Source organism: Artemia franciscana, chromosome 16 (assembly GCF_032884065.1).
Source record: "Artemia franciscana chromosome 16, ASM3288406v1, whole genome shotgun sequence".
NCBI lineage: Eukaryota > Metazoa > Arthropoda > Branchiopoda > Anostraca > Artemiidae > Artemia > Artemia franciscana.
The window spans coordinates 21,483,826-21,511,766 of record NC_088878.1 but is presented as its reverse complement, the minus strand read 5'-3'; the positions used below and the strand labels follow the sequence as shown (position 1 = coordinate 21,511,766).

Below are 27,941 nucleotides of genomic sequence, written 5' to 3'. Positions count from 1 at the left end.
AAGAAATAAAAGATTTCAGCTAGACCGTAAACTATTTCGTGGTATAATATCATTTAATTTTTAAGAATATAAACAAATACAAAATTAACTAGCGTTTACAAGCTTACGGAAACATTTCAGGAGGTGATATGTCACCAGGAAGAGGCATCCCTCCTGGAATTCCTACTGGTCCGCTGAGGAAAGCTGCTTTTAGAGGAAGTCGCAGATTTTCTTCAGGTTTATCTAGCCTTATCTTATTCCTAGCCCTTTTCCTGTCACAGCAGTCTCTAATTCTTTTAAGGGCAAAATAAAAACCATAAGCAAAGTACAGAGTAAATCCAGTCATAAATAAGGCCGATATTGCAGGCATAGCAGCCATGTCTGAGTATGGGGAAGGTAGGGAAGCTTTCAAGACAAGGTAGCCTATGCTTCCATTTTGTAAAGCTGTTTCCAGAGAGATGGCGATGACTTGCTGCTTATCAAGACGCATTATCCATGCAAAGAATGCTCCAAAGATAAAGCCTGCCCATGCAAGAAATAATCCACCTAATGCTATTTGCCATGTCCAGATCTTGAATAGGTACATACCGTTTAAAAGTCCACCCTAAAAGAGAAATATGATATTAATTATTATTTGTAATTTCCTTCTTTCCCTTTTTTCGAAAAGACATTCCAAATATTATTGAAATTTAAAATTCAAGAATGAGGCAACTTTACGGACGAAAACTATCCTCTGGAAATAACTAAGAAATACATTCTGCGCTTCCTTAAAATTTATGGTACAGCCCATATTCAAACCGTAGTCTATAGAACTCGGGGCTATGCTTAAGGCTTTAAAAGTAAAAGTCTTTAACTGTCGAAATGTAGCTAGATTTAAAATCGACTTCGAGAGGTGAGGGGAGACCATTCAAGTTATCTGTCAAACATGTCATGGTCATTATTATTCTAATTAGTTAAATATTTAAGTCAACTCTAAGCGTTTCATACTCACCCAAAACTTAGATTTGTGCTTAACTGAGAATTTCGAGTACTTTCCCGGGTGCTATAAAAACCTACCCAATAAAAAGAAAATCTTCTAAACATACCGATATTACAAAAACAATAATCACAAATGAGGTTGGCTTGACAAGTTTTTTCGCTGCGAAGTCCGCCCAACTTCTTTTGTACCTCCTTGTTAGAAGACCAATTCCCAAAGGAATGGTAAGAGCCACCACTGAAATGACTAGATTTAAGTAGGGGATACGTACTCCATTCTCCAATTCCATGGCCGGTGTAACAAGATACACCCACAATGGCATCATACCTTGAAAGATAAAAAAGAGTTAAATAGAAATATAGTATTTTGTGAATAATAGAATAAATAAAATACTAATTGCACTTTATGCTAATTGCAGGTATGAAACATTTATCGATCTTACAGCAGTGGGTTTAAAGCTAAGGTATACAAAAGCTTTTACAATATTAGTCAAATAAAGAAAGATCGCAAATTCAGGAGCTGATTATAAAAAAAACACAGTATAGTCAAATTCAGCTTATCAATAAGCTCACTGACGAAAATTTCAACCAACAGCAAAACAAAGAAGAAGATTGTGTCTTAACTTCGAGAGAGCGTTATTTTTTTTATTACTCTGTAGGTAACTGTACCAAAATAATATTAGAAGAAAACTGACAGAGGAGTGATTCAAACGTATGTCTATTTTGAGCTAAAGTTCCACTTTTGGAAACGAAAGCATGTGATAAAAGGGCCTATAGCAAGACAATTAAATTTTCCCAAACATCCTCATAAAGTATCATAAAGTCTCACATATCGCTGGGCTTACCCCCTTTTTGTGCCTCTAATTCTTAAGAATGCAACAACCCTATGAATATGAATTGTTTACATGCACTTCCGTTTCAAAGAATCATCTAACAATGGCCAAAATTCAAATCATAAAGAAATATAGCGGTTTAAGGAGGACAAATGATTGAGGGGAGGTAAAGGATCAAATCGATCAAGCTAATTGTAAATTTAATCGGTCATTTATGGACAAACCATGCGTTTGGTCTCTGTAACCAAGTTTGTTGATTTTTCTATTTTACCCGTACGAGGTCAAGCCTACGAGGTCGAGGCCGAGGTATGAGGTCGATCGTTCCACTAAAAAACAAAATATGAACATTTCTTCTGGAAAATCTAATCATGCATTCTCCAGAGTCTGTTTCGTAACGAGGCTCACGTAGGAAAAGTACAAAGGAGCCTACTTGAGGAGGAAATGGTGTTTTTCAATTGGGCAAGAAAATTACTAATGAAGAATAGACGCATTATGGAAAAGAAGCTTTTAAAGAGGCCTAAAAAAATCACATCCCTCTAAGCCACTAAGCCCATTTATTTACAATCCGTTTGAAAGCCGTTTATTTTTAGATACAGTGGTAAGCAAGTCGAGACTCAGTTAATGTACAAAAAGAACGTTTTCTTCGTTAATATACGAAGGTACATTAATGTTTTCTAATTTTCTGCGAAAAATTATGCCTCAGGAAATATTGTATACAGTAGGAAATAAAAGATTTCAGCTATGATATCCACAAATTATAGGAAGCAACTTAATTATGGTAAAATTTCAACCAAAAAAAAAGAAATTCTATTTTAGTAGTAAAATGATTATTATACTATGCGTAAAAAACATAGAAAACCGACTGTTTAACAAGGCGACTTTTTTGTCCCACCAGTGCTGATAACGGCAACAAATAAAATAAAATTTTACACCTCAGAAATACCCCCTATTATTTCTCGAAATCAAGTAATAGTAAGCCATTATTCAAGCTCCAGAAATCTAGTTATTTTTGTCTAAAGTACAGAGAATTTCAAGTCACGATGCAAATTTTCGAACTTTGTCAATTTTGCCACGGCTATAAAGACAGTTTCACTGTATCCGTCTACAGAATTATAATAAAATATTATCCATTTTAAAACTAAAAAAAGAGCCTTCAATTGGATAGGGCTCATTTTGCAGAAGTAATACAAATTTAAGCGAGTTCAACCCAACCAATAAATCCTTTATTTATTTTTTACTTTAAAATATCTAATGCGCTTTATGCGTCTACTGCACAAAATCTCATGCTGTCTTGTGCTTTCAGTAAAATACTGGTTCCAAATAATCCTATAAATGTATAGAAATATCAGAAGTCGTGCATATTTCAACTATTCTTATAGCTGCAAGTTGCACAGACAAGGACGCAATAATTTTTGTTCGTATCAATGTAAATTTAACTCTTTACTTTCATCAGAAAGCATTTTTATAGCCAAAATATTAAGCACATATCAGCGACTATTAAGAGAAAATAACGAGCTTTGACCAACAATTACCTAACAAGTATTTCAACGTTGGTTTCCCCATATTTCCGAGTTGGGCCGCAGCTGTGCCTTTATTTCCTGATCAATAAAATGGATTTTAGAAAAAAATTGCTATCTCACTGGAGGGTGGTCATTTACAATAGTCTAGGAGAGGGAGGGGGGTTCATCTATTCCCCGTAGTGCAAGCATAAATGTAGTTTTAACCCTAAAAGTTGGGTACAACCTAATCTTTTCCCGGGAAGTACAGGAATAAGATTACTTTGAAAGCACCAAGGACAATGAAAACAAATCTGAGTGCTTGAATTGGTTAAGTGGAAGCCTTAACAACCAAATATGTTTTAAAAATAGAAAAAATTGGGAGTTAATTTTTGAGGATGAAGTAGATCTCTATATGCAGTTTATGCAGTTTTTGATAGTAGAGGAAACCAAGTTAGAAAAAAAGCCTCTTGTGGGAAAACTCAGCAAAAAAATAAGTGTAATTAAGTTAGTACGATAATGAAAGTGAATACTTTTCAATAGCCTTATGAACAAAGATATCAAATCCCATTGTCTTTGATCAGTTTTATTGCACTCAGTGACATGAAAGAATCATCACACATGTTTCACCAGGGTACTTGCAGTTGAATACTGGCATTACAAAGTAGTAACATAAGGTCAGAGACTAATTGTAAAAAAAAACTAATTGCCTACTTCTCAAAAATTCCCTTTTTAAGAACTGATGCACACTGCAGCTGTGTTTGACCTCAGGTGGATAGGTGCTGCAGTAAGTTGTTAGTATTAGTAGTAGTGATTTCTGTAATATAAATTATCAAAAATATCGACATTAGTAGCAAATTTAGTTTATAGCTGGCTTGGCCAACTGTTTTGGTTGAGTCGGGGAAGACCATATGAAGATGAAACTTCCGGGGTATCATGAAGGGGATGTTCCACTGAAAAGGCAACATTTACATGCTACTATTGTCATTAATACTACTGCTACTACTGTTAATTCTACTACTACTGCTACTACTGTTACTTCTACTACTACTGCTACTACTAGCTTTATAAACCAAATATGTCTTAAAAGTAGAACAAATTGGGAATTAATTTTTGAATAAGTTCTCTATATGCAGTTTAAGCAGTTTTTCATAGTAGCGGAAGTCAAATTAGAAAAAAAGCCTCTTGTGAGAAAACTCAGCAAAAAAACAAATTTAAAGGTTAAAAATGTTAAAAGCCAAAAACGTTAAAAACGTTAAAAATGTCAAAAAAGTTAAAAGTATATGGCACCAAATAGTTTCAAAAGGTTTTGCTTACCTTTGAATTTATACGTGTCTTTAGTAATCCGCAGTTAGTTTAATTTCCTAAATTTTATGTACGAAAAGTGTTGTCAAAGTTAATTAATTACTCTTACTTATTTAGTTTTACGATTCAACATTACAACGTCGAAGGAAAATGCGATACCGTACTAAATACTGCATAGTTTTGAAAAAAGGATATTTTAGAAAATCACGGTTCCGAGACAAGACCGGACCACAGAAAAGATAAGGTTGAATTACAAAGATTGGAGAATTCGGAAAAATTTATATACGAAATTTTTTTTGTCTTATTTTCTCCATGCTAACCCAACTTTAGATGTGAAGATGTTAAAAGGAATTATCCGTGGGAAATTTTCAACGGAGTTGGAATTCTCTGAGAGATTTTTACGTGGGGGGAACTTCAACGGGACAAACTCTCCATGGGGGAATTCTCACCAGAAGAAATTCTCCATGGGGATCTATAGGAGAAACTTTCCATTAGGGGAGGGAGATTTCCGGGAAAAGTTTTCCACATATGGGGGTGGGGTTCTGCCATAAAAACTATATTTTTTTCAAATGAAAGCCTGCTATTGAGTATTTTTCAGACGGTAACGTCCGCAAGAAAGTTTCTGAAAGAAATTTGAAGCGAGGATGGAAAAGTCCGGGGGTCATTAACCTAGGGGAAGGATTTTACGTAGGAGGAAATTTTCATGGAAGAATTTCCGTGGATTGGGGGAATCTCCACAGAGGGGTGGGTTGAATTTCCTAGGATTGTTTCGAAAATGATCCGAAACTAAAAAAAAACAAGGTTTTTCTAGTGGAAGTAAGGAGCAACATTAAAATTTAAAACGAACAGAAAGTATTCCTTATATAAAGGAGGTTTCCCCCTCCTCAAAACCCAGCTCTTCAATCGTAAGTGCCTACCTTTTGCGCCAATTCTTTGAGAACGCCTACTGAAACACAACGGTCATTTGGTTGGAATCAGAACCTTTCATAAAAGCATTAAAAACTTTAACGCGAAGAGAGAAAGGGTTACTGAGGAGGGGGTAGACCCCACATAAATGGAGTAATTACTATTTGTTTTAACTTCTAGCGTTAATCTTTACTTTTATTAGAAACACAATTGTTTTTAATTTAATTATGGCAAGAACCGTACGAATGTCAGTTTTGATTTCTCCTTCTTTTATTTTGACCAACGGAGCTGAATCACGACTTTCAAATTTTTGTGTTTGATTTCAGGACAAGATTTGATTTCAGGACTGAGGATTTGCAGGATTGTAAGTTCATTAGTTTTCAAGCTTTACAAAAACAGAAAAGTTTTTATTTTCAAAAACATGGCAAGGTACAATTTTTTTTTCTGATAAGTGCACGTTTCCTTCATTAATGATAGATTCTTGCACACATTCTTGTTTGTTTTGTGATGATGATATTTTGAAAATTAACTATAGTTAATGACAGTAACCAAAGCATTTTCGTGATAGATTCAAGATTCTTATTCCACATAAAACAAACAAACACAAATAATTAAATAGAGCCAACAGGGAGCTGAGCTCGAAAAGGGAGCTGGTAACGATTCACGATGTTGACTTTCCCAAATTGTAACATATTTACTATAGAAACTGCTGAATGGTAAATCAGTAGACTAATATCAAATGAGTTAAAAACCTATAGTAAGAATTCAATCCCTTCTTTCAGTTAACCCATCACAAAATCATAGCCTTTATAGGATTTCTAATAATCTGGGAGGTGATCGACAATGTCGACATTAGTTTTACTTCCTTCATTTGATTACTTTCGAACGGAGGTGCAGAAGCTGATGTTGGAGCTCGAATAGAAAAGGCATGGGGTGTCTTCATAAGCAGGAAGAAGTCACTTTGGAATTGACATGAAATTGGCATCAAATCAAAGATTAACGTCTACAAGACAACTGTTCGATCGATCCTGCTGTACACCTGTGAAACTTGGCCTTTAAAGGCCGAAGAAACACGTTCACTAGAAGTATTCAACCACCGCTGCATGAGACACATACTACGGGTCAGCCGATGGTCTCATATCTCAAACGCTGAGGTTCGAAGGCGTTTTGCCCAGAAGGCACCCCTCTCGGTAATCACAAAACAACGACGACTGATATTCCTGGAACAAACACTACAACTGCCAGCTTGAACCATGTCTTGCGACGTCTTCACCTGTGATCCCCTTCCAACTTGGAAACAGAGACCAGGCAGCCAAAGAAAGAATCTCTGGCTGACATTCAAGAATGACCTGGATCCATGGAGTGGCTTCCGCCGACACGGACGTCGTTAGGATAAGGGCTGGATGAAGATTGCAGAAGAGGCTGCTACTGACTGATCGTATCGGACTACGTCAGTCATCCCATAGTCCATTGGAGCCGGGCAGGATGGATCATCATCTGGTCCCCGCCGAAAGTAAAAAAGTAAAGTAATTTGATTACTTTGCGAATACTTCCTATTCGAATAGTCATGCTCATTGTCGCATGCCTTCTAACTGCATTTTCGTTTCATATCAATTTCGTTTTGTAATTGTTTGTGATACTTGCTGCCACAAGTCTTCTAACCGAATATTTCCTTGTGTATTATTTTGTTTGTGATCCGCTGTTGATTCTTATCCAAACACTGGTTTTGTTGTGCAGTATTTTCGTTTGAGATTCGGTGTGATTCTCACTGTCACTTGGTTTTTACCCAAAAACTCCGTTGTGAAATTTTGTTATGCATAATTTTCTTTTGCGATTCGATGTGACTCTTTTTTTGTATCCCTTCTAACCACATATTTCTTTTAACTGGATATTTCTTTGTTCTTCACTTTAAGATTTGACTCGTTGTAACTGTTGGTATTTTATTTTTAGCTAAGTTTCTTGTATAACTCTGCCTGCATCATAGACACTAAAACCGATACAACTACTAGTGAACAAAGTACGATGTCTGTATGCTCTTGAAATGTGCTTATAAAATGACACCACCCAGGAGATTTTCTTTTCCAAAATTAAGGTTATTAACGAATTTTCTGAGAGTCGTCATCTATATAGCTCTTTTTTTAGGCTAAAAAATCCTAGGATGCCAATTTTCACCCCAAAAAATATGAAGTTGTTTTCGAAACAAAATACATATGTACATAGTACAGGGAGCACGGCTGCTTTGCCACCAGACCTTGACACGCTACGCGGCAGGCTTCTATGCACGGATTCTCACTGTCGCAAGCCTTTTAACCGCAGACAATGTGAGCCTCTTCTTAATGCCATGACGTCACCATAGGTTCGAAACAACCACCTTAGAAAAAACACGAATTTTGCCTTAAAGTTATGACCTATTTAGATCGTTTTTGTGGCTAGAAATGTCAATGTGTCAGTTTCAAGAGTAGTATCCCCTCCATTCTTATCCTTACTTTTAAACGCATCCCTATCCCACCATTCCATGACACCCATATCCCGTCGTTCCGACGAAAACCATCAGGTGCATGTTATCTAATAGGGAATATTTTCTAAGAGATGCAAGTGCTTGTTATGTCATAGCTGGTTACTTAATAGTTTCTTTGATTCTTTAAAAAACTATGAGGGGTACCATCAAACAAGAATTTCTTTGGTTGTTCTATCAAAGGGAATGATTTCAAAGTGATGAAGGTGCAATTTACGTCATAGGATTGTTTCCTAAACGATGCATGTGTTATTTACTATATAGTTTCATTGATTCTTCAAAATTTTTTAGGGCTTCCTCATTCCAGGATTTCTTTGGTTGGTACGTTGTAGGATATGTTTGTTACATAATAGGACTTGTTAGAGTCCGTTAGTGAATTGGAGAAGTCCCGGTTGTAAATAAAAATTGATCTGGGTCCAATATTTACATGCGAGGGTAAAAATATGCAAAGCTTATATTGCGGTGAAAATATATTGTTTGTCTAAAAGCGGTTGTGAGAGTGTCAGGATTAAAAATGAATGGATTGGAGAATAAATCATAGAAAATCTAGTTACTTTGGAAAAACGTTTGATTCTAGATAATATTTTTCTAAAGTTATTTCTTAAAAGGAAAAGATTTCCCCAAAGAATACTTAACGCGATATAACGAGAAATGAGTCTCCATCTTTGGACTATTGTATGAAACTTTTATGCGGTCATCCAGATGCATTTACTCAATTTATAGATACATTAATCAAAACAAAACAAAATTATATTGTGGTTTCGCTTTTAACCACTAACTAGACGGCTATTTTGCAAGGCAAAAACGAATAAGTCGAAAATCTTGTCTAAACAAGTTTTGTGACGTCACTCGATTGCTCCTCCTCCTAGAAGACATTCATTTTCCCTAGTCAGTTTCTTTGTTGAAGTGAGACAGTCAACATTGAAAATATTTTATGTATGTCCATTATGTTTGTATACATTTAGCAGCTGGTCATCCTGTGAGCATTGTACTATTATTGATGACTACAATGAAAAATGTAGATTAAAAAATCCATGTAAATTGCATTGAGGATACGCAGTGTATATTAAAAGACTGTAATTCCTTCTTGAAGAGATTTGTGACTCTCATACATGAGGTTTCCTATGCTCTAATTGTCACTATGAGAAATGGAATTAACGGGAAAATATTTACCCTGGTATGATTACAAAAACCCTAAACATAAATCCATGAGACTGGTAACTTTGCGGTTTCAAATTGCTTTGGGAGGAAGAACCTGGTCTACGTTTCAATTGCTGGAATAATAAGAGAGCCTGGTTTTTATGAAATAGCTGTGAAGATACTGGCTACTATGGTTTTGGACCTACTGACTTTATTTGGCTGTTACAGAAAGTGATTCTTCATATGAGAATTGCGTGTGTGACATTGCTTAAAATAAACAAATTCAAACAAATGAAATTTTATAATATGAATTAGAACAATATTATTGACTTTACGAAAAAATATAATGAAAATGAAGCTACACTATATTGAAGAAAATGTAACCCCGACTATGCGGGCCAAGATAAATAAAATTTGCTTCCCGATGATCATCCGCCACTTATCGTTTCCGATGGTTACCAATACGTGGAAGAAGAAATCTAAAAGACAAAGAGTTTTGCACATACAAGTTTTATTAATAAACAAATTTACAGACATTTTCAAAGCATTTCACTCTTAGGGTACTGAAATTTATATTATACAGGTAGGAAAGAGTATTTTCATCTAGAAAGTAGTTCAATCGAGAATTGTCGCCATAAATGCTAAGAAATTCACTGTAAGTACATCTGTGACTCCGGAAAATAAAATATATTAGCGCATGAAAACAACAGCGTTTTTGCAGGTGATTGGCTACAATTAACAAGGATAAGAGTATTGTTAACGCTTTGAATATGATCTTGGAAATCTGAGAGTATGCAATAATATTTGATTTGGACATGTAGGAATCCAAATTGAATGCATTGATCATTTGATTTATGTTCATCGTGCCAAGTCTAATAGAACACTGCCATCAGGGGTAACGTCCCAAAAGACTAAAATTTGATTTAGTGAGGGTAACACAATACTCACCTTCAATGACTCGGCAAAGGTACACTCTATACGTACTGCGCCCGTTTGGACAATAGTCATATCTTGAGTACCGGGCAAATTCAATACAGTGATACCATGAGTTTTCACAAACAATTCTTTGGTTATATCATTTTCAAATAATTATGAATATCCATCTAGGGATTCCATTGTCAATTCATATAGGGTCATGTAGGACTTATCAAAGGATAAATTATAGAATGGAATTCCATTTACTTTGCACACAAGAGACGAAAGTCCAAACTTTTCAAATTTATTTGGAGACTTTGTCCATGTTCCAACGGCACAAGCAGTTTTTACAAAAGCCAAAGCAAGTTTTGAAGGAATTTCACCATTAATAAATAGAGAGTCGATGTAGGTACATGTACCTGTATCAATATGTCGTGGATTCGTGATTGTATGAGGAACAAGCAACTTTATATTATTTCCACTAGCTCTTAATTTTTCAATTGCTAAAGCAACAGAACTCACTATCAGTTGTTTTCGTACATGAACTATTGCCGAGATGGAGAGACTGCCTCATCGGGTGCAGTGCGAACTACTTTTCGCAAAAAAATTGGACGGAGCAAGTTGTAGCTTTATAATAATCTTGATATTGGGGGGGGGGAGGGAGCAACCATCGAGGTATATTAAATATTTCATGATTTATCTTCCCAACCAAGTGTAAATCTTTAGTTCTCGCATCTCTAAGTATACTGGTAGTGTAGGTGTCAGTTTTACATTCATATACAATAGCCATACCTCTCATTTTCTTATATTACATTGGAGTCATCAACATGATTTGTATATAACTTGCATACTTTGAAAAAATCTTGCTTGTGCTCACCAATGTCCCATTTATGTACACACTGATTTGTCTAAACAAATTGTATAGTACACTATTTTCATAGGATAAACCCTTGGATTTGTTAGATTTTTTTATAATGACATGCAAATCTATAAATGTGGAAGTCAAATCTATGATATAAGTTTCACTGGATTAAATTTGAAAATATACGTTTCAGAGGACGGTTTTTGTGGATAAAGTTGTTCATAGTAACCATGTTTTCCACTCACATCAAAATTTTCCACATTGAAAAGATTTAGAGATGCGTTGACTAAAGGATGAGATTTTGGTTTCTTTGTCTTCTTTGACAAGAACGATGTTTTGTGGTTCCAAACTAAGTTGAGACTGATGAGTGATGTGGTGTTTCTTGCCGTTTTTAAACCTTTTCCCCTTTGTTGTGATTTTATTCGCTCTCCAAAGGATCTTCCACCAGACCTAAGATTTCGTGAAACACTTTCTTTAGAATCCTTCCCATACCCCTCATAGTATAGTGTACAGGACGCAAAATCTGCGGCAGCCGGTGTATTTTAGCAAGCAGCAGAGCAAAGTGAGACAGCTTAGCAAACCAATTGCCGAGACCGTCATGGGACATTGAAGAATGACCCCTGTAATAGTCGATTCCATAGCCCAATTGTCGTAATCCAAGAGTAAAAACATAACAATCAATATCAGGACTAACAATGGTAATTTTCTGTTAGCCATCCCACTGAATAGGTCAAAATGACATGCCATTACAGCCAAACCTTTTGCTACTGCTAAGGGATCGCCCAATTTGCTTCTTAATGTTAACTGACAGAGTTCCAAATACGAAGCGTTGACTGGAATATATTGAAGGTACTTTACATTGTAATGGTGAATGTGTTCATTAGTGGTTTTTGGTTCAAGAACACGCAGGGGGGGGGGGAACATTGGTATTACCAGCTTTCGGTGTCTCGACAAAGGATGCGTAAAGAAATATACAATTGTCAGATGAGAAGCCGGGGGGATAGTGTGCAAAATACCGCGTTCCATACCACTAAAGCATCCGACACTTTTACCCATGATTTTATTCCATTTAAAACCAAGAACATCTATCAGATTATCGTTTAGATACATCATCTCATTATCGATTGGAGAGCTAATGTACATTCTCATCTGTTCCATTGAATACTTGAATGTGAATCCACCACTTTTATGAGCAGAGTTTTACTATTTATAGCACAACACAAATCAGTCATACTACGATATTCTTTGTATTTTAAGGTCAGATGCGGGTATATATCAGAGTTAAGTGATTTTATCCATTCCTCTTCCTGACCATACGCCGGCCAATCGTTTGGTCTTACTTATGTAACATATGTACGATACTTTCTCATGGTATTTTATATATTTTTAAGATTACAATCAACAAGGGCAACTTCATACCTTTCCTTAAGTTTAATGGCTGGGAAGAGTCTTGTCTGAAAATCACTTTTTTTTTAAATCATCACAGAGTGGGTCAGAGACATTGAATATGAATATCAAGCACCAGCATCTCTTAGAAACATTCCCTATTACATAACATGCACCTGCTGGCTGTCGTTAGAATGACGGGATATGGTTGTCATGAAGTGGTGGGATAGGGGTGCGTTTAAAAGCAGGGATAGGGGTGTCATGAAAACCATGGAGGGGATACTACTTTCAAGAAAAACAAATTATGTAGTTGATTTCGATGCCGGGCCACAGTATGGCTACGTAGCAAGTTTGTATGTATTAATTCACTTCGTCACTCGTCTTATAACCGCAGACAATGTAAGTATCTTTTTGATGTCGTGACATCACCATTGGTTCAGTGCAACCAACCTGTGAAAAATACAAATTCATCTTTAAAGCTCTGAATTTTTGATCATTTGTGCAGCCAGAAGCGTCAATATATCAGTTTTAAGAAAAAAATATTTAGTCGATTTTGAGGCCGGATCCGGGCGGTCGGCATGTGGCAGGCTTGTATATATTGATTCTCGTTATAATTAGCAACCTCCAAATGAACCATCTTTGTTTGCTACTTTTTCCTCGAGAAAATGAAGAGCTCCCAAGGGAATACATATAATGTTGAAGGGTCCCAATGATTTATAATCACCAGTTGTGTAGTTTATGGCATCTTTGTAGGTTTGAACTGGATTTTGCGCAACATTTGGTTGGCACCGAATATTGTGATGGTGTTTTTCTTCTAAAGTAATGTTTCTTTCTTCTTCACTTTCATCTTTTACTGCCGCTTACCCTCTAACCACATATTTCTTTTTTTTACGCTGTGGCATATCTTTTAACTGCATATTTTTTGTTCTTCATTTTTGTTTTTGACTCGTTCTTATTCGTGCTGCCGTTTATCTTCTAACCAGATGTTTTTTTTCTTCAATTTTGTTTTTGAGTCGTTGTAATTGCCGCTAACGTAAGTATTATAACTGTAAATCATTACTGATCCTTACTTTAGACATTACTTTTAGACATTTTTAAATACCCTTTACCTTACCTGCTCGGATTGGTCTTGTCCTATTTTATGGTCTAGGTTCTTCATTTGTCCTCCGGGCATTGTGAAACTCCTTAAAACGCCTTTTGTAAATAGACTAATTAAACTTGGTATTATATATGTAGCAATGTTCCTTTTGTAATATTGCATACGTCATAGATATTCATAGATATAAAAACCCAACGTTTCCTCCTGGGGGAGGGGGAGAGGGAATGATATAATTTATTCTCTAGAAATGTCCCCATAATATGACGGCACTCACGAGAGATTTTTTCCAAAATTAAGGCTCTTATAGAATTTTCTCAAACTCGTTGCCTGTTTAGATAGTTTTTTTTTTATGCTAGAAAATCCCAGGATGCCCATTTTCTCAAAAAAAACATGGAGCCATTTTTGGGAAAAAAAATACACAATTACTGCTCTTTTAAATAGAATAATAAAAAAATTATTGCTCGTTAAATCACATAATGTAATATATAAAAAAAAGAAAAGAAAGTCGAAGCTTACCAATCGCAGCTATTGATGAGACAAACGTCATAGTTATGCTTAAATTTACATCACCGTCAAACAAAATAGTCCAAAAATTGGAAGAAGAGCCACCTGGCGAGCAGCCAATGATAAAAAGTCCTAGTCGTAATAAATTACTGTCATAGAATGCATAGCCAAGGCCAAGTGAAATCTAAAAGAAGAATGTGAGTTATAAAAACGAGTTAAATATATTAAATTTTATAAGACTATTTAGGTACATTTCGTAATCATAGGTAAGGTATTAGTATTACATCATAAACTGTTTACCTAAGTCAGCCAGAAGACAATTCTTGGATGCTACTAAAACTATTCAAACCACATGTGTTCATATTAAGTAAGACACAACAATCGAAGGCTTTTCATTTAAAACGCCAGAATAATATTTATTGCGTCAAATACAACTGCGTCGTTACTACCGTCCTGTATTATGCTTGGAATAACAGTTCATCATCTACACCCTCCTGTTTGAATGATTGTGCAGTTTTATGAACTGAATTTAAAAAATATATTTGAATTCTCCTTCACTCGCAATTGGTAAGCAACAATTCTTTCAGCGTCTTGGTTGGGTTGAAACAGGTAGACAAAAGCAGACAAGGCACAATCATCCTAGTGTTTTCAAATGTGATAAGTTCTTTCTTTTTTTCATTTCTTTTTTTTTGTTCTTTTTGTAGTGCTACATGGAAAACTCAAATGTATAGGAAGCAAAAACAAGTGGTTTTCTGTCAGTGTCTTAGTGGATATACTGATACAGTAATAAGTAATGCTGAAGGATAAAAGGATACACTGAGTAATACTGAAATAATAAGTAAAAGTGAACAGTAAAAGAATAAAAGGATATAAGAAGGACAAAAAAGGATATACTGAATAGTAATAATGATAAGGTTAAGATAGCTTGTATCTAGTCTGTTAAAAATATTGGGTGAAATAATGTGAGGTTCCCTCACTTGGCCGACTGTAGATTCGCTATTAATTTGAAGTTTGGACGACTTGGGGCTAGATTTCAGTAAGAGAAGTTTGTTTTCCCTTTGCTTTCGTTTTCTTAACCATCGTTAAAGTTAGTTTAGTAGCCTTATTCAGTTTTGTGGTAATATGTGTCTTTTTCTGAATTAATCTTTCCTGATTATAAATAAGAAAAAAAGGTTGTTCCAACTGAAGGTACAGAACAACAATTAAAACCTAAAATGAACACAAAGTATTACGTGTATGACGGGGACTGCCCCTCCTCAACCCCCTGCTCTTTACGCTAAAGTTGTATCGTGCTTTAAAAACACTTCGCATTTAAATTCAACTGCTCTTCCGTTTGAGCAGTCATTCTTAAAGAATTGGTACAACAAGTCAAACTTCAGCGTAAGGAACGAGGGGTTGAGGAGGGGTAGCCACCCTCATATACGGAATAATTTTGTCCGTTTTGAGTATTGATGTTGCTCCATACTTTCTGCTGATATTTTTGATAAAATTTATGGTTCTTTTCCAAATCATGGCATGATGGCCGTGCCTAACCAAAATAGGATATGGGGTACCGGCCTCGGAAGTCCTCGATTTCTTACTGTATAACTGTATATATCATTACCTGTAAATTAATTGGTAATGTCCCGCTTTTTCAGTATTTCAGCTTAAAAACTAAAGTGTTGGATTTTAACTAAGACTTTGGATGACATTTGAAGATTTGGTCAAAAATGTCGATGAACAGTAGTTTTGGTAAATAAGTTCTCAAAATATTTTTATTACAGAGTTTTCGCGTGGACTGAGAGATTCGTTGTTTTTTTTTCATACAAGTGAAAATTCTGCTTGACTTTTCTATCTTCTACCACACTGAAGCCATCATGGCCTCTAAAATAGGGCTCTGTGATGTTGAAATAAATTGTAGACGATGTTTAGGTTTTAAATACAACGATTAAAAATTACTGAAATCAAAGCTCCTAATTAAAAAGGGTCTAATTAAAATCTAATAAGTTTTCACATACTTCTCTCTTTTTTACTCTTACCCATTTTTTAGGTGTGGTGTATAGTGGATTAAAATATGACTTGCATATTCCAATGATATACATAAAATGAAGAAGAGGTTCGATAGATGATACTGCAAAATTGAAAAAGAAATACTAGCAGAATTGTGTAAAAGAATGGGAAAACGAAAAAAAAAACCTAATGAAGAACTAGGACGGTGCTATGTGTAATTAGGGTGTGTATAATGGATTCAAAATAAGATTTGCAGATTCGAATGATACACATAAAATAAGAAGAAGAGGTTCGATAGATGACACTGCGAAAAGGAAAAAGAAATACTAACAGAATTATGTAAAAGAATGGGAAAACGAGAAAGAAACAAACAAAACTTAGGAAAGATTAGGACGGTGCTCGGTATACTCGGTCCCACTGCCATACTGAATAGGAAAGATAGCTCTGAGAAAACATTCCGAGTCTGAGAAGCACAAGAAGAACCTGGAAGCTTCAAATTCAGCTCCCAAGCCAGTACGTGTATATTAAGACGGTGCTCGGTATACTCGGTCCCGCTGCCATACTGAATAGGAAAGATAGCTCTGAGAAAACATTCCGAGTCTGAGAAGCACAAGAAGAACCTGGAAGCTTCAAATTCAGCTCCCAAGCCAGTGCGTGTATATTAAGACGGTGTCTGACATTCCGAGTCTGAGAAGCACAAGAAGAACCTGGAAGCTTCAAATTCAGCTCCCAAGCCAGTACGTGTATATTAAGACGGTGCTCGGTATACTCGGTCCCGCTGCCATACTGAATAGGAAAGATAGCTCTGAGAAAACATTTCGAGTCTGAGAAGCACAAGAAGAACCTGGAAGCTTCAAATTCAGCTTCCAAGCCAGTACGTGTATATTAAGACGGTGCTCGGTATACTCGGTCCCGCTGCCATACTGAATAGGAAAGATAGCTCTGAGAAAACATTCCGAGTCTGAGAAGCACAAGAAGAACCTGGAAGCTTCAAATTCAGCTCCCAAGCCAGTACTTCAGTTTCTGGGGTGTGCATCAAATGATGCAGTACAAGCGACAGAGGGGAAAATTGCAAAACTTTTATTGAAAACAACTTGCCATTTGCGGTGGTTGATCAGTTTGTTCCATTCCTAAAACAAATGCCTCGTAAGAATGTTACAGATCTAGTAAAATTGATAAGGGAGAAATTGACAAACCTAGTACGCCACCAAAATCTTGAAATATTACAAGAACGTGCTGGTGGAGTATATGCAAGCAAAGTCTTTTTCAATAATAATTGACAAGACGAGTGAAGTTGCAACTGCCAAACAGTTGACCATCTTTGATATTCTCTAACAAGAATCTGGAAACAAAGGTGGATTTAATCATTATGGTTTCTGCACCGACACTGCATGTGTCATGATAGGGGCCCATGACCCTATTTCTTCACTTAAAAGGAAGATACCCCATGAATTACTATTTTAAACTGAAGTTGTCATCAGATCCGTCCTGTGCCACTTTATGCATGTAAAAAGCTTCCAAAATATGGAAGATTTAATTGGAGAGTTTCAGGATTTATGCAATATAAACCGGCTGAAAATCCTTGCACCTGGACAAGCAAGATGGTTTTCTGTTCACGCGTGTATAGGCGAATTCTTACGTTATGGGAACCCCTGAAGCTTTATTTCAGGAATTTGGAATTTGAGGACACTACGCATAGAAATGAGTTTGTTTTGAATAAATTACAAGATCCGCTTGTTAAAGCAGTGGAGTTATTGACGGACTACATTCTTGGGGAATTAACAGAGTTTAACACGACATTCCAAGCATAAACTCACTATTCTATCTTATGAAAGAATAGACGGTGAAACTTGTAAACAGTGAGACTTTTTCGCGAAATTTAACGACTGCCAAGTATTTAAAAAAAAGGGAATGATAGTTGATCTCGAAAATAGCTCGAAGTACCCCCATCTGAAAAGTATTTATCTTGGTCTAGATAAAATAGAAGATATTACCGTGTTTATCAGTGACGCACAAATTACCGATCAGCCAGACGACAAAAAGGAGGAACTAAAAGCTGAGACTGAAAAAAAAAACTATTTGCAAAGCTCATGAGTTTTATACACATAAAAAATGATGGGAAATAAAAAAACGATTCAGTTTTGACGATGAAATATATAAGGTATTAAGTTTTGCTCAGCCCTAAAATGCTCGGTCACTAGACCCACCCAACCTAATACCTAAGATGTACTCGTTGTCAGGGCGGTCAAGAAGTACCATTGACAAAGAGTGACGGGAACTATAAGAGTGTCAGTGACAATGTGACTCTGACAGCCCTGGATTGCTGGAAATCGGCTTTTGAGTGCGAGAAACCACTTGGGAAACAAACAGCTTCTAAGCTTAGTAAATTTGTGCAATACTTCTTCTCCTTGCCATTTTCGAACGTACCTTCTGAACTGTTTAGACTTTTCAAGGAAGTTAAGGCAGACGCAAAGAATAGATTGGCAGCAGTAACTCTGGCTTCCACGATTCAATCAAAAATTGAAACGAAACGAGCTGGAGTTACAGCAGACACACTGACAGTTGACCAATGCCTTGAAAGAGGCAAAAGGAGTTGTAGTGTTACCACTAGAGCTGAGTTACAGCGTAATCGAATCGGAATGTGTGGAGAAAAAGCTGTGTGACAAAAACTAGCTAGCTGCATTAGTTTTCGCCATTTGTGTTACGGTTGTTAATTGTTACCCTCCCTTCCCTACCTAACAACCTTTCTAAATGCTACCAAATCTATTAACATTTTTTCAACATTTGTTCTATGAGAAATTTTCTTTGTTGCATGTTTAAAATGTCAAGAATTAAAAGCCTTTGCCTAAAAAAAAAAACACATCTAAGTTTCCTTAATTACTATATTTTTGAAAACTATCGCGCTAGAGTGATCCTTTTAAAAGGAGAAATTAGAAATACTTGCTCTTATAAGCAATGAAACGTTGGACCTTAAGAAATTCATGCCCCGCCCATCTACTATTCCTTATGTATATTTTGACACCAGAACCTAAAAAGCAGCCATTATTCATTTATATATCCATATAAATGTAAAACTTTATGCTTTGTCCCATTTCTTTTTCAAAATAAGGCTTCTATTGTTTTGTTTTTTTTTTAGCAAAGATCGTAAATGTCTTTTAGAAAGGGACATTTTCAGACAAGTTTTCGAAAATTCTGTTAGCCTCAATATTAGTCTGATTAATGTATATACAATGATAGTTGACCAGCCCATTAAAAAGAGGTGTTGCAGCGTCCGCCAGTAAAGCTGAGTTACAGCATTATCAAAATGGAATGTGTTCAGAAAAACCATGAGATAAAACAAATCAGTTGCATTCATTTTTGCCATCTATGTCATGGCTAATCTCCTTCGCATGTAGTCTTTCCTTTTAATTTCTCAGAGCAAAATGTTTAAGCCCTTCGTATCTGTTGTATTCTTCTCCTGGTGTTTACCAAATTAGCAAAACGACGAAGAGAGGGTGAAGCTTTGTTTGGCTTTCCGCCAGTCTTTGGAGTACAATTTTACCGTTTTCATTGATTGATTTTAAACAATTTTTTAGGGTTTTAAACAACATTAGGAGAGGATGGCAGGTATTCCTTCCTTGATTTGCTATGTGAGATGAAGTGTAAGTGTTTGTCAATTGCGTAAATTGTTATGTTCTTCTGTGGTTATACGTAAATTAATGAGCTAATAATTATTTTTACTTTATTGTTCGTTAATAACTGAATGAAGATGGCATTACAAAAAAGCGTAGTGCTGTAACTAAAAATCAATGGTTGAAGACCTGGTCCCAGGAATTCGTTTGGATTTTTCTATTAACATCCCAGACTCAGGCTAATGTTATGTGAAGCCTGAAAGGGTGGGCGAAAGAAATATTAAATGAAACAAAATTTCTTAAGTTAAAATAGCTTTAAAATGCCAAGGAAATACAACTGCTTATAATCTCAACATTGAGGTCATTTTATTAATCTTCAAAATTATAGTTGCTTTCGAAGTTCCCTTAGAAACTTTGATAAAAATCAATCGACAAAAGCCTGCTTTCTTTCCAAGTCATATCTTGCTCATGTAGATCTGCTCTCTAAACTTTGAGAATGTTGTACTTTACTCACAAATTGCTCCAAAAACAAAGCGTAAAATGGAAAACAGTTCTACCGAAAATTCTTCCAGATTTCAAAACTAATCTACCAGAAAATTGCCGATATTACAGACTTATTGAAAAAAGTGGAAACGCTGGTTACTTGCACAATTGTGCATTGGTGAACTGAGCACAGAGAATCGATGAATGCAATAAAAATGTGCATATCTATCCTCATTACTCAGATACAAGAGGCATATTCAAGTTATGTAAATTTTTTTATGTGCACACACAACAGTCATAAAATGCTATAATTACATCACCTGTGGAAATTACAAAAAATGCAATTTTATTATGACAGCCGAGCTGATGGGAGATATGACGGCAAGTTACTTCGTGATATTTCTCTTAACTCTGGCCTGTTTTACATCAATTACTGCATTGTTAATTCCGGGGCCCCTCATATTTGGATTTATGAAGAAAGGGGCCCATGCCTGTAACTTTCTTTGATATGTCAGTTTGATGAGTTGAGGAAAGAAGCGAGCGTACTGTATATTTAGCAATATATTAATTACCGATATAATATAATTATCGATGTCTGTCTCGAAAAAGTATTTCGATGAGCGTATTGACGACTTGAAGCAATTGATTGAAATTATTCGTAGGGAGAATGCAGCGTTAAAAAAAAGAAAACACTGACTTGAAATCTGCACTTGTTGCAGTTAAAGACCAGTGTTTAAGAACCAAATTGTACGCCAAGTGCAAGAATCTTCTTATCCATGGGATACCCAACAAGGAAAATGAAAAAATTGAAGAAACTGTTAATGATTTTTTATCAGAAATGTCGATACGGAACTACAGGGATATTAAGTTTACGACCATCTATAGACTTAGAAGTAAGGCTAAACGTCCCATCAGACAAAACTCGCGCCCGGCATCGGACCCTATTCTTGTATCTGTTTTAAATCTTCGACATAAGGATAATATTATGGCTAGTGTTGGTAATCTAAGAAATACGGGAAAAAGAGTCAGTATTGACCTTCCATTCGAATTGGCTAAACGTCGGAAAGAGCTTCTGAGTACGGCTTATAATTTAAGAAATTGTAAAGCTCCCTCCGATAAAGTGTTTCACACCAAGGTGGTTCAAAGGGGGACTAGATTATGGCTAGAATCCAAAAAGACTCCTAGTTCCAACTGGATCAAGGTTGATGACGCATGCTACGACCCGTTTACCCTAGTTTCCCCCTCGGCCAATACTGATGATGATTCTGACGCATGATCATTAGCGAGTGCTCGCTTCCACTCTATATATTATATATCAAAAAAATGTGCTGTTCTTTATTGTTGTTTGTCTAATTGTATTTTTCCCTTTTATTTTTCATTCTTTTCCCTCAGTGTTTACACCTTCCTGTGCTATTTTACTTGTCATTTTTTTTTTGTTTCAGATCAAAATAATCAAGTTCGTGTCTTAGCCTTTTTACTTGGGAATGTTAAGCAGTTGACGTCACTGGTGTTCACGCGACTACAGCATGACTCTCGATCACCTGTATCGGTAAGTAATTATGGTTAATTTTGATTCTCCGTTGGGGATTAACGCCAACATAACATTAGAGAGATTAAATGATGAAATTATTGAAGAGATTATTAAGAGATTAATTAATGAAATTAAGAGAGTTAATTTTAATGAAATTATAAATAATCCGGTTGGTAAAGCCCCCAATACGAGTTTCGATGAAAATTTTGTGAATATTATTGATAGCGTGTTTGTGGAGGAGCTGAGATTTTGGGGCTCTGGAGCTCGGTGGGGCGATGTTTTCCCTGTTGTGCATCGTAACATTCAGGGCCTACATTCTTCATTCGACGATATTCAATTATTATGTAGGGATTCGTGCCCAGCAATTATAGGTCTCTGTGAAACATTTTTGAATGAGAATAATCAGGTACGGTTATATGTCGATTTTTCTTAACCGTAAGATGGGCAAAAAAGGTGGACTCGGATTTTACATCCAAAATAATTTTCAGGCTGTACTAAGACATGATTTATGCATAAATAATGAAAAAATATTTGTGTCACTTTTTATTGAAATCCCAATTAACGCTAAGAAAAGGGTAATAATTGGCGAAGTATATCGTTCTCCAAGCGGATCTGTGACTGAATTTCTTGAAACATTAGATGACGTTCTTAGGAAAGTTCTTGTTGAAAAATATGAAGTTATATTGATGGGTGACTTTAACCTTGACCTTACGAAATCGTCGTCTAAACAGGCTTCTAATCTCTTGTCTTTACTAATTTCGTACGGATTGGCTCCTTGTATAAACATACCGACAAGGATTTCAAACCAGTCAGCAACATTAATTGACAATATTTTTTCATCGGTACACTCCATTAGGAATGAAGTACTGCTTTCTGACATTTCCGACCATTTGCCAGTTTCAGCCCTGTTTCAAGTCCTCCAAAATCCACAAAGATTAGTCCCCCAGGATAAACCGAGATTTTGCTGCTCACCAGTGGAGCTGGATAGACTGAAAGAAGATCTTGGTAAATATAAATGGGACTTTTCTCTACCAGAAAAAATTATTTTAGGCAATTATAATGACATATTTGGCCGGTTTTATGACACTGTTAAGGAAAAATTCACGTCTTATTGTCTAAAAGCTCCTTTAAAAAATCCTCGATCAAAAAGATCAACACCTGTAGCCCCATGGTTAACATCTGGAGTCCTAAAATCAATAAAAAGGAAGCAGAACCTTTGGAAGGAGTACAAAAAAGACCAAATAAGGCCAAGTTAGAAGCATTTAAGTTGTACCGTAATTTTCTGAAATCAATTATTCGCAGAGCTAAAACAGTATATTTTACAAAAAGATTTGTTGATTGCGGTAAAAATATAAAAAAGACGTGGGACGTGATTAAGGAAGTTAGTCGGCCGTCCATGAAACCAGAAGGTCTCCCTAAGTCTCTCATTGTAGAAGATCAACTTGTAACAGAAAAAGGCCAAATTCGACATCATATGAATAGATTCTTTGCGGATATAGGGGAAAAAACTGCTAATAGCGTTTCTTATTCCTCTGTGTCACAGTCTTGGAAGCAGTTCTTAGGTCCCTCGTGCTTGAAATCAATGGTTCTTGGGGAGGTTACGGTGCAGGAAATTAGAAATATTGTTCTGTCTTTAAAAAATTCTTCAGCAGGTTTCGACCAAATTTCTGCTAAAGTAATTAAACATATTCTTCCATCGATTATCATCCCAATTTACCACTTGATTAATAGGTCATTTGAACTAGGAGTATTTCCCCAACGTCTTAAACTTGCTCGTGTTATAGCTCTCTTTAAAGGAGGTGACAGAAAGGATCCTGGGAACTACAGACCGATCTCTCTTCTGTCAGTGTTCTCTAAGATATTTGAAAGAGCAATGCTCAAACGTCTGGTGAGATTTCTTGAAGCTAAATTTTTTTTCCATCAGCATCAGTTTGGGTTTTCGCGCAAAGTATTCTACAGAACATGCTTGTAATAGACTTCTTCAGTTTATACGACGATCTTTAGACTCTAATCTTATTCCTGCAGCCATTTTTCTTGATGTAAAGAAAGCTTTTGACAGCCTTACACATAAGATTCTCATTGGTAAACTTTGTCATTTTGGTGTCCGTGGGGAAGCATTGTCTTGGTTCTCGTCATACCTAACTGACAGATCTATCGCCACAGAAGTTACAGACGAAAAAGTTCCAATTGAATACGGAGTACCCCAAGGTTCTATTCTTGGGCCAACCCTCTTCCTCATATATGTGAACGATCTCTACCGACTTTTTAACACCCCGATTAACAATGTTTGCTGTGGGTTGTGTCACAAATCTTACTCTCAGAGTACGTTGGTGTTCACACCTAATAGTCAAGAAGAATTAATAGCATTTGCAGATGACACTACTTTAGGTGCTGCAGCTCCGGATAAATCATCCCTTATTCTAAAGCTTCAAGCAATGACTGAGAAAATACTCTTTTGGTTTGACATAAATCAACTAACTTTAAATGTAAAAAAGTCCTACCTTCTTATTTTTTCTCGTAAAGGTGTGAGCTGCCCCACAATTACTGAGCTTCATACACCTCTTCATAAGCAAGAGGCTCCATAAGTCGTCCCCCGGATCGATATGTGCGATTCCTGGGAGTTCTTTTGGATGAAAATTTATCATTTAAGCGGCATGTTCAAATAATAAGAGTGAAAATTTCCCGTGGACTTGGGATCATCCGAAAATTAAAGCGTTTATTCCCTTTCCCTATCCTCCGTCTTTTATACTTTTCTCTGATTTACCCTTATATATGTTACTGTTCGTCTGTGTGGATGTCCACATTTCCCTCGGTACTTGCTCCTATTCACAATCTTTATGAGAAAGCGGCAAGAATTCTCCAGTCGGCTACACACACTCCTCTTGACCTCCTCAAAATTAAAGATATTTATGTTTTATCTCTATCTTCGTTGGCATATCAATATTTCCAGGGAGATCTCCCATGTTGTTTTTCGGGACTGCTTAAACTAGTAGGGGAAGTAAATTTATATATCGTTCGTAACCGGGAGGATGTGATGATTCCAGCTAGTCCCTCGGTTCGTTCAGACTTCGGCCTGGCTGTGACTGTGGGACGTGCTTGGAACTTGGTTCCCGCTGAGATCCGGCAGTCACGAACACTTGGCTCCTTTAAGAGACAGATGAAAAGTTTCTTATTAAAGGCTTCTTATTAAATGTTTCTTATGGTTTATTTATTATTTTTTTTCCTTTTTTTGGGTTGTTGTTTTGTTGGTGTTGTATCCTCGATGACGCGAGAATTTTAATTTGTATTTTATTATCGGGTGATGTGAGGGTTGCTGTTTCGTGGGGACTACCGGTGAGTTGATTTCTTTTCCTTACATATTTATATTTAGATGTTGTTTAGTATGTTTATGACAAGTTTTTATGATTCTTTATTTTTTGTATGCCGTTTCCCAAATAACGGGCCATTGACCCCTTTGGGATATTGTTTTTGTTATTGTTATTTTATGAAAATAAATAGAACTTGAACTTGAACTTTAAAATTTTCAATCAATTTAGTGATGTTCCCTCAGAATAAGATGCCCAGCATTACAGCTGTAGTCATTTTGAGATATTTTTCCTTTTGGGCCAACTAAATATTAATAATCTATGGTTTATAAACTTTTCACTTATTTTCTGTGTTTTACAAATAGGGGAAAAGATTACCCCCTATTGCTCCAGGAAATTTAAATTAGCTACAACTGCGGATTTTCCCGTAAGAAATGAGCCTTGCATAGATCATTGTACATATTTTAACTACGAAGTCTAATATTACTGTTTTTGGGCACTATTATCAGCATTTCAGGCGATATTATCAGCATCGAAGCAGTGTTTTTCAAAAATTAAGCAGCTAAGAAAGCGGGATCAGCAGTGTTTTTCAAAAACACTGATAGTATCTCCATAAGGGAGATACTATAATATATAGAGCTATTATAGTATCCATAAGATACTATAATAGCAGTGTTTTTCCAAAATTACAAAAACCGTATTCTACGGATTTTGTGATTCAGGGGTAATTCTTAATGGATTGGGACAAAATTTACGCTTTGGTGTAAAGAGCGAGGTACTGACGAGGGGGTGAATCCCCTCATATATGTAATAGAAACATCAGAATACAACAGTTCGTTACGTAGGCTAATTTATAAGTTTGTATATCTTTTACTAATAAAAACATTCGTAAAAAATTAAAAGTTCTATTTGCCTTTTTAAGTAATCAAAAAATCGGAGGGCAACTAAGCTTCCTCCCCCGCTCTTTTTTTTCTCAAAATCATTCGATCAAAGCTATGAGAAAGCCATTTAGCCAAAAAAAAATATACAAATTTCGTTTTAATTATTCTTCTGCGGAGAGCCAAAATCAGAACATGCATTGATTCAAAAATGTTCAGAAATTAAATAAAAAAACATTTTTTTTTAAACTGAAAGGAAGGAGCGATATTAAAACTTAAAACGAACAGAAATTACTTCGTATATGAAAGGGGCTGCTTCCTCATCAACGCCCCGCTCTTTACGCTAAATTTTTTTTACTGTTTTAAAAAGAAGAGTTGAGAGAAAGTGTCAAACTTTAGCGTAAAGAGCGGGGCGTTGATGAGGAAGCAGCCCCTTTCATATACGAAGTAATTTCTGTTCGTTTTAAGTTTTAATGTCGCTCTTTACTTTCAGTTAAAAAGAATTTGATTTTTATTAATAAACACAAGGATTCATGAAGCCAATATACAGAATTTAAAGGTCAGTACTCCTCTGGCACGTACGCAGGGGGGGAGGCCTTTGGGCCCCCCCCACATTTTGGGAAATGTTTAATTTCCCCATGTTTTCTTGGGATTTCTGGCAAAAGTAGGACATTTATTAAGGATCTAGATACATATGTGAAGCCTTTTTTGGGAGATTTTACAACATGCAATTATCCGGTCAAGTCACTGCTCAATTATTAACCCATTTTCTGTCTAACTTTTTACCCTCTTTGAAGTAATTAGCAATTGTACTGTTACTATTTTTTTTTGTAAGGAGAGTTTGCTTTCCACAACAAAATAGAATTATCCTTGATATTAGGGCGTTTATCCCCCCTTTTCAGGACAAAGTACAGCTTTTAATGGATCAATTTTGGAAACTATCATTTTTCATTAAAATCTACGTTTTTGCAATAGAAGAACTACCCCCCACAGCACCCATATTGCACTGTTAACCCTAAAATTTCCCTTTCAGTGGGAAATAATAGATTAATCACTGGTTCTAAATCGCTATGAACATAACCTGAGCCTAAAACGTACTTTTCAGGCTTCAGTCTTCTTCCCCCCATCCACTACAATACTACAGATTAAAGCTAATTTGTATTTTCTGATATACGTGCTTTTTGCATTACTAAATAAAAAAGTGCTACTTTATATCTGCAGTTTCTCAGGTTTTGCCCCCCCCCCGAAAAAAATCCTGCGTACGTGCCTGGTACTCCTTTTAATTTATTCAGCTACGATTACTATCAAAGCTTCCCATTGGACTTGACTAGTACCGACACGAGTCTACCTAAATTCGGGCCTATGAACTTTTTATTTTGGACCGCTGATATAAACCTGTGAAGATTAGAAGAATGTAAACCTAAATTTATATATCATAGTTGATCCATAGTTGTGTCCATGTATTTTGTCGAAGAATTTCTCGCTGATACTAAGATATAATAAGAAATAAACTGAATCTTACCAATGGCATAAACAGGAATTGGCAGATAAAGCCAACAGCAGGTCCCAAAGGGCGGATTAAATTTGATTTGACAATCTTCAGCTCAAGCCCACAACCCATAAATGTGGTTGCGATGAAAATTAAAAGAGCTAGAATAGATGTAAATGCAACATCTATTGTAACACTTTTTCTCACCACAGTTATCAGCAAAGACTCTTTTGCTAAGACCAGGGAATCTTCATTTAGCAAGATAAACTCTGTATCTGATATACCTATCACACTCGTTGCAACTTTAACTAATTTAGAATATTCGTATTTAACATCATTGTGGTCGTACTCAATTGTTTCATTTAAAACCTTGAACACGATTGGATTACTACTACTTATGTTTAAAGTGAACTTCGACGGGACAGGCAGCAATCCAGTGTCGTTAACTGAAACAGATATATTAACAAATGACTCGGATTCATCATAAAAATTGTCATTCAAGTTTGAAACATTTATCAAGTATTGACAGTGGACCAATCGGATGTACCACACAAGTATAAATGAAACCTTTGTCATGTTAGTGAGATTTAAAACTAATTCTGCATCTCTAAATCAAATTATTTTTCTTCTTATCTTCTTTTGTTTACTATTAAAGTCTTAAGATTAAAGCAAGTACCTGAATATCTTATCTCTTGTTTAGGAACATCAGTACTTGCTCCTAATGTTCAGAGAAATACTTC

At 35.9% G+C, this 27,941-nt stretch overlaps 1 protein-coding gene across 1 annotated transcript; it reads right to left on the bottom strand.

Annotated features, from left to right (window-relative positions):
• Nucleotides 1–34: 34 nt before the first annotated feature.
• On the bottom strand, nt 35–27,804 carry LOC136037211 (ileal sodium/bile acid cotransporter-like). The gene is made up of 4 exons (XM_065719798.1): nt 27,235–27,804; nt 13,928–14,099; nt 1,065–1,282; nt 35–583 (listed from the first exon to the last, which is right to left on the bottom strand). The coding sequence occupies exons 1-4, from the start codon at nt 27,775–27,777 to the stop codon at nt 104–106; spliced, it is 1,413 nt and encodes a 470-aa protein (XP_065575870.1). The 5' UTR covers nt 27,778–27,804; the 3' UTR covers nt 35–103.
• Between the last annotated feature and the right edge of the window lie 137 nt (nt 27,805–27,941).

Excerpts from the sequence above, each read along its gene's own strand:
- LOC136037211 (XM_065719798.1), bottom strand. The coding sequence starts at position 27,777 with ATGACAAAGGTTTCATTTATACTTGTGTGGTACATCCGATTGGTCCAC. Across the intron at positions 1,283-13,927 it reads CTCATCAATAGCTGCGATTG|GTATGATGCCATTGTGGGTG; the intron begins GTAAGCTTCGAC and ends TTATCTTTCAAG. Across the intron at positions 584-1,064 it reads TTATTGTTTTTGTAATATCG|GGTGGACTTTTAAACGGTAT; the intron begins GTATGTTTAGAA and ends TTTCTCTTTTAG.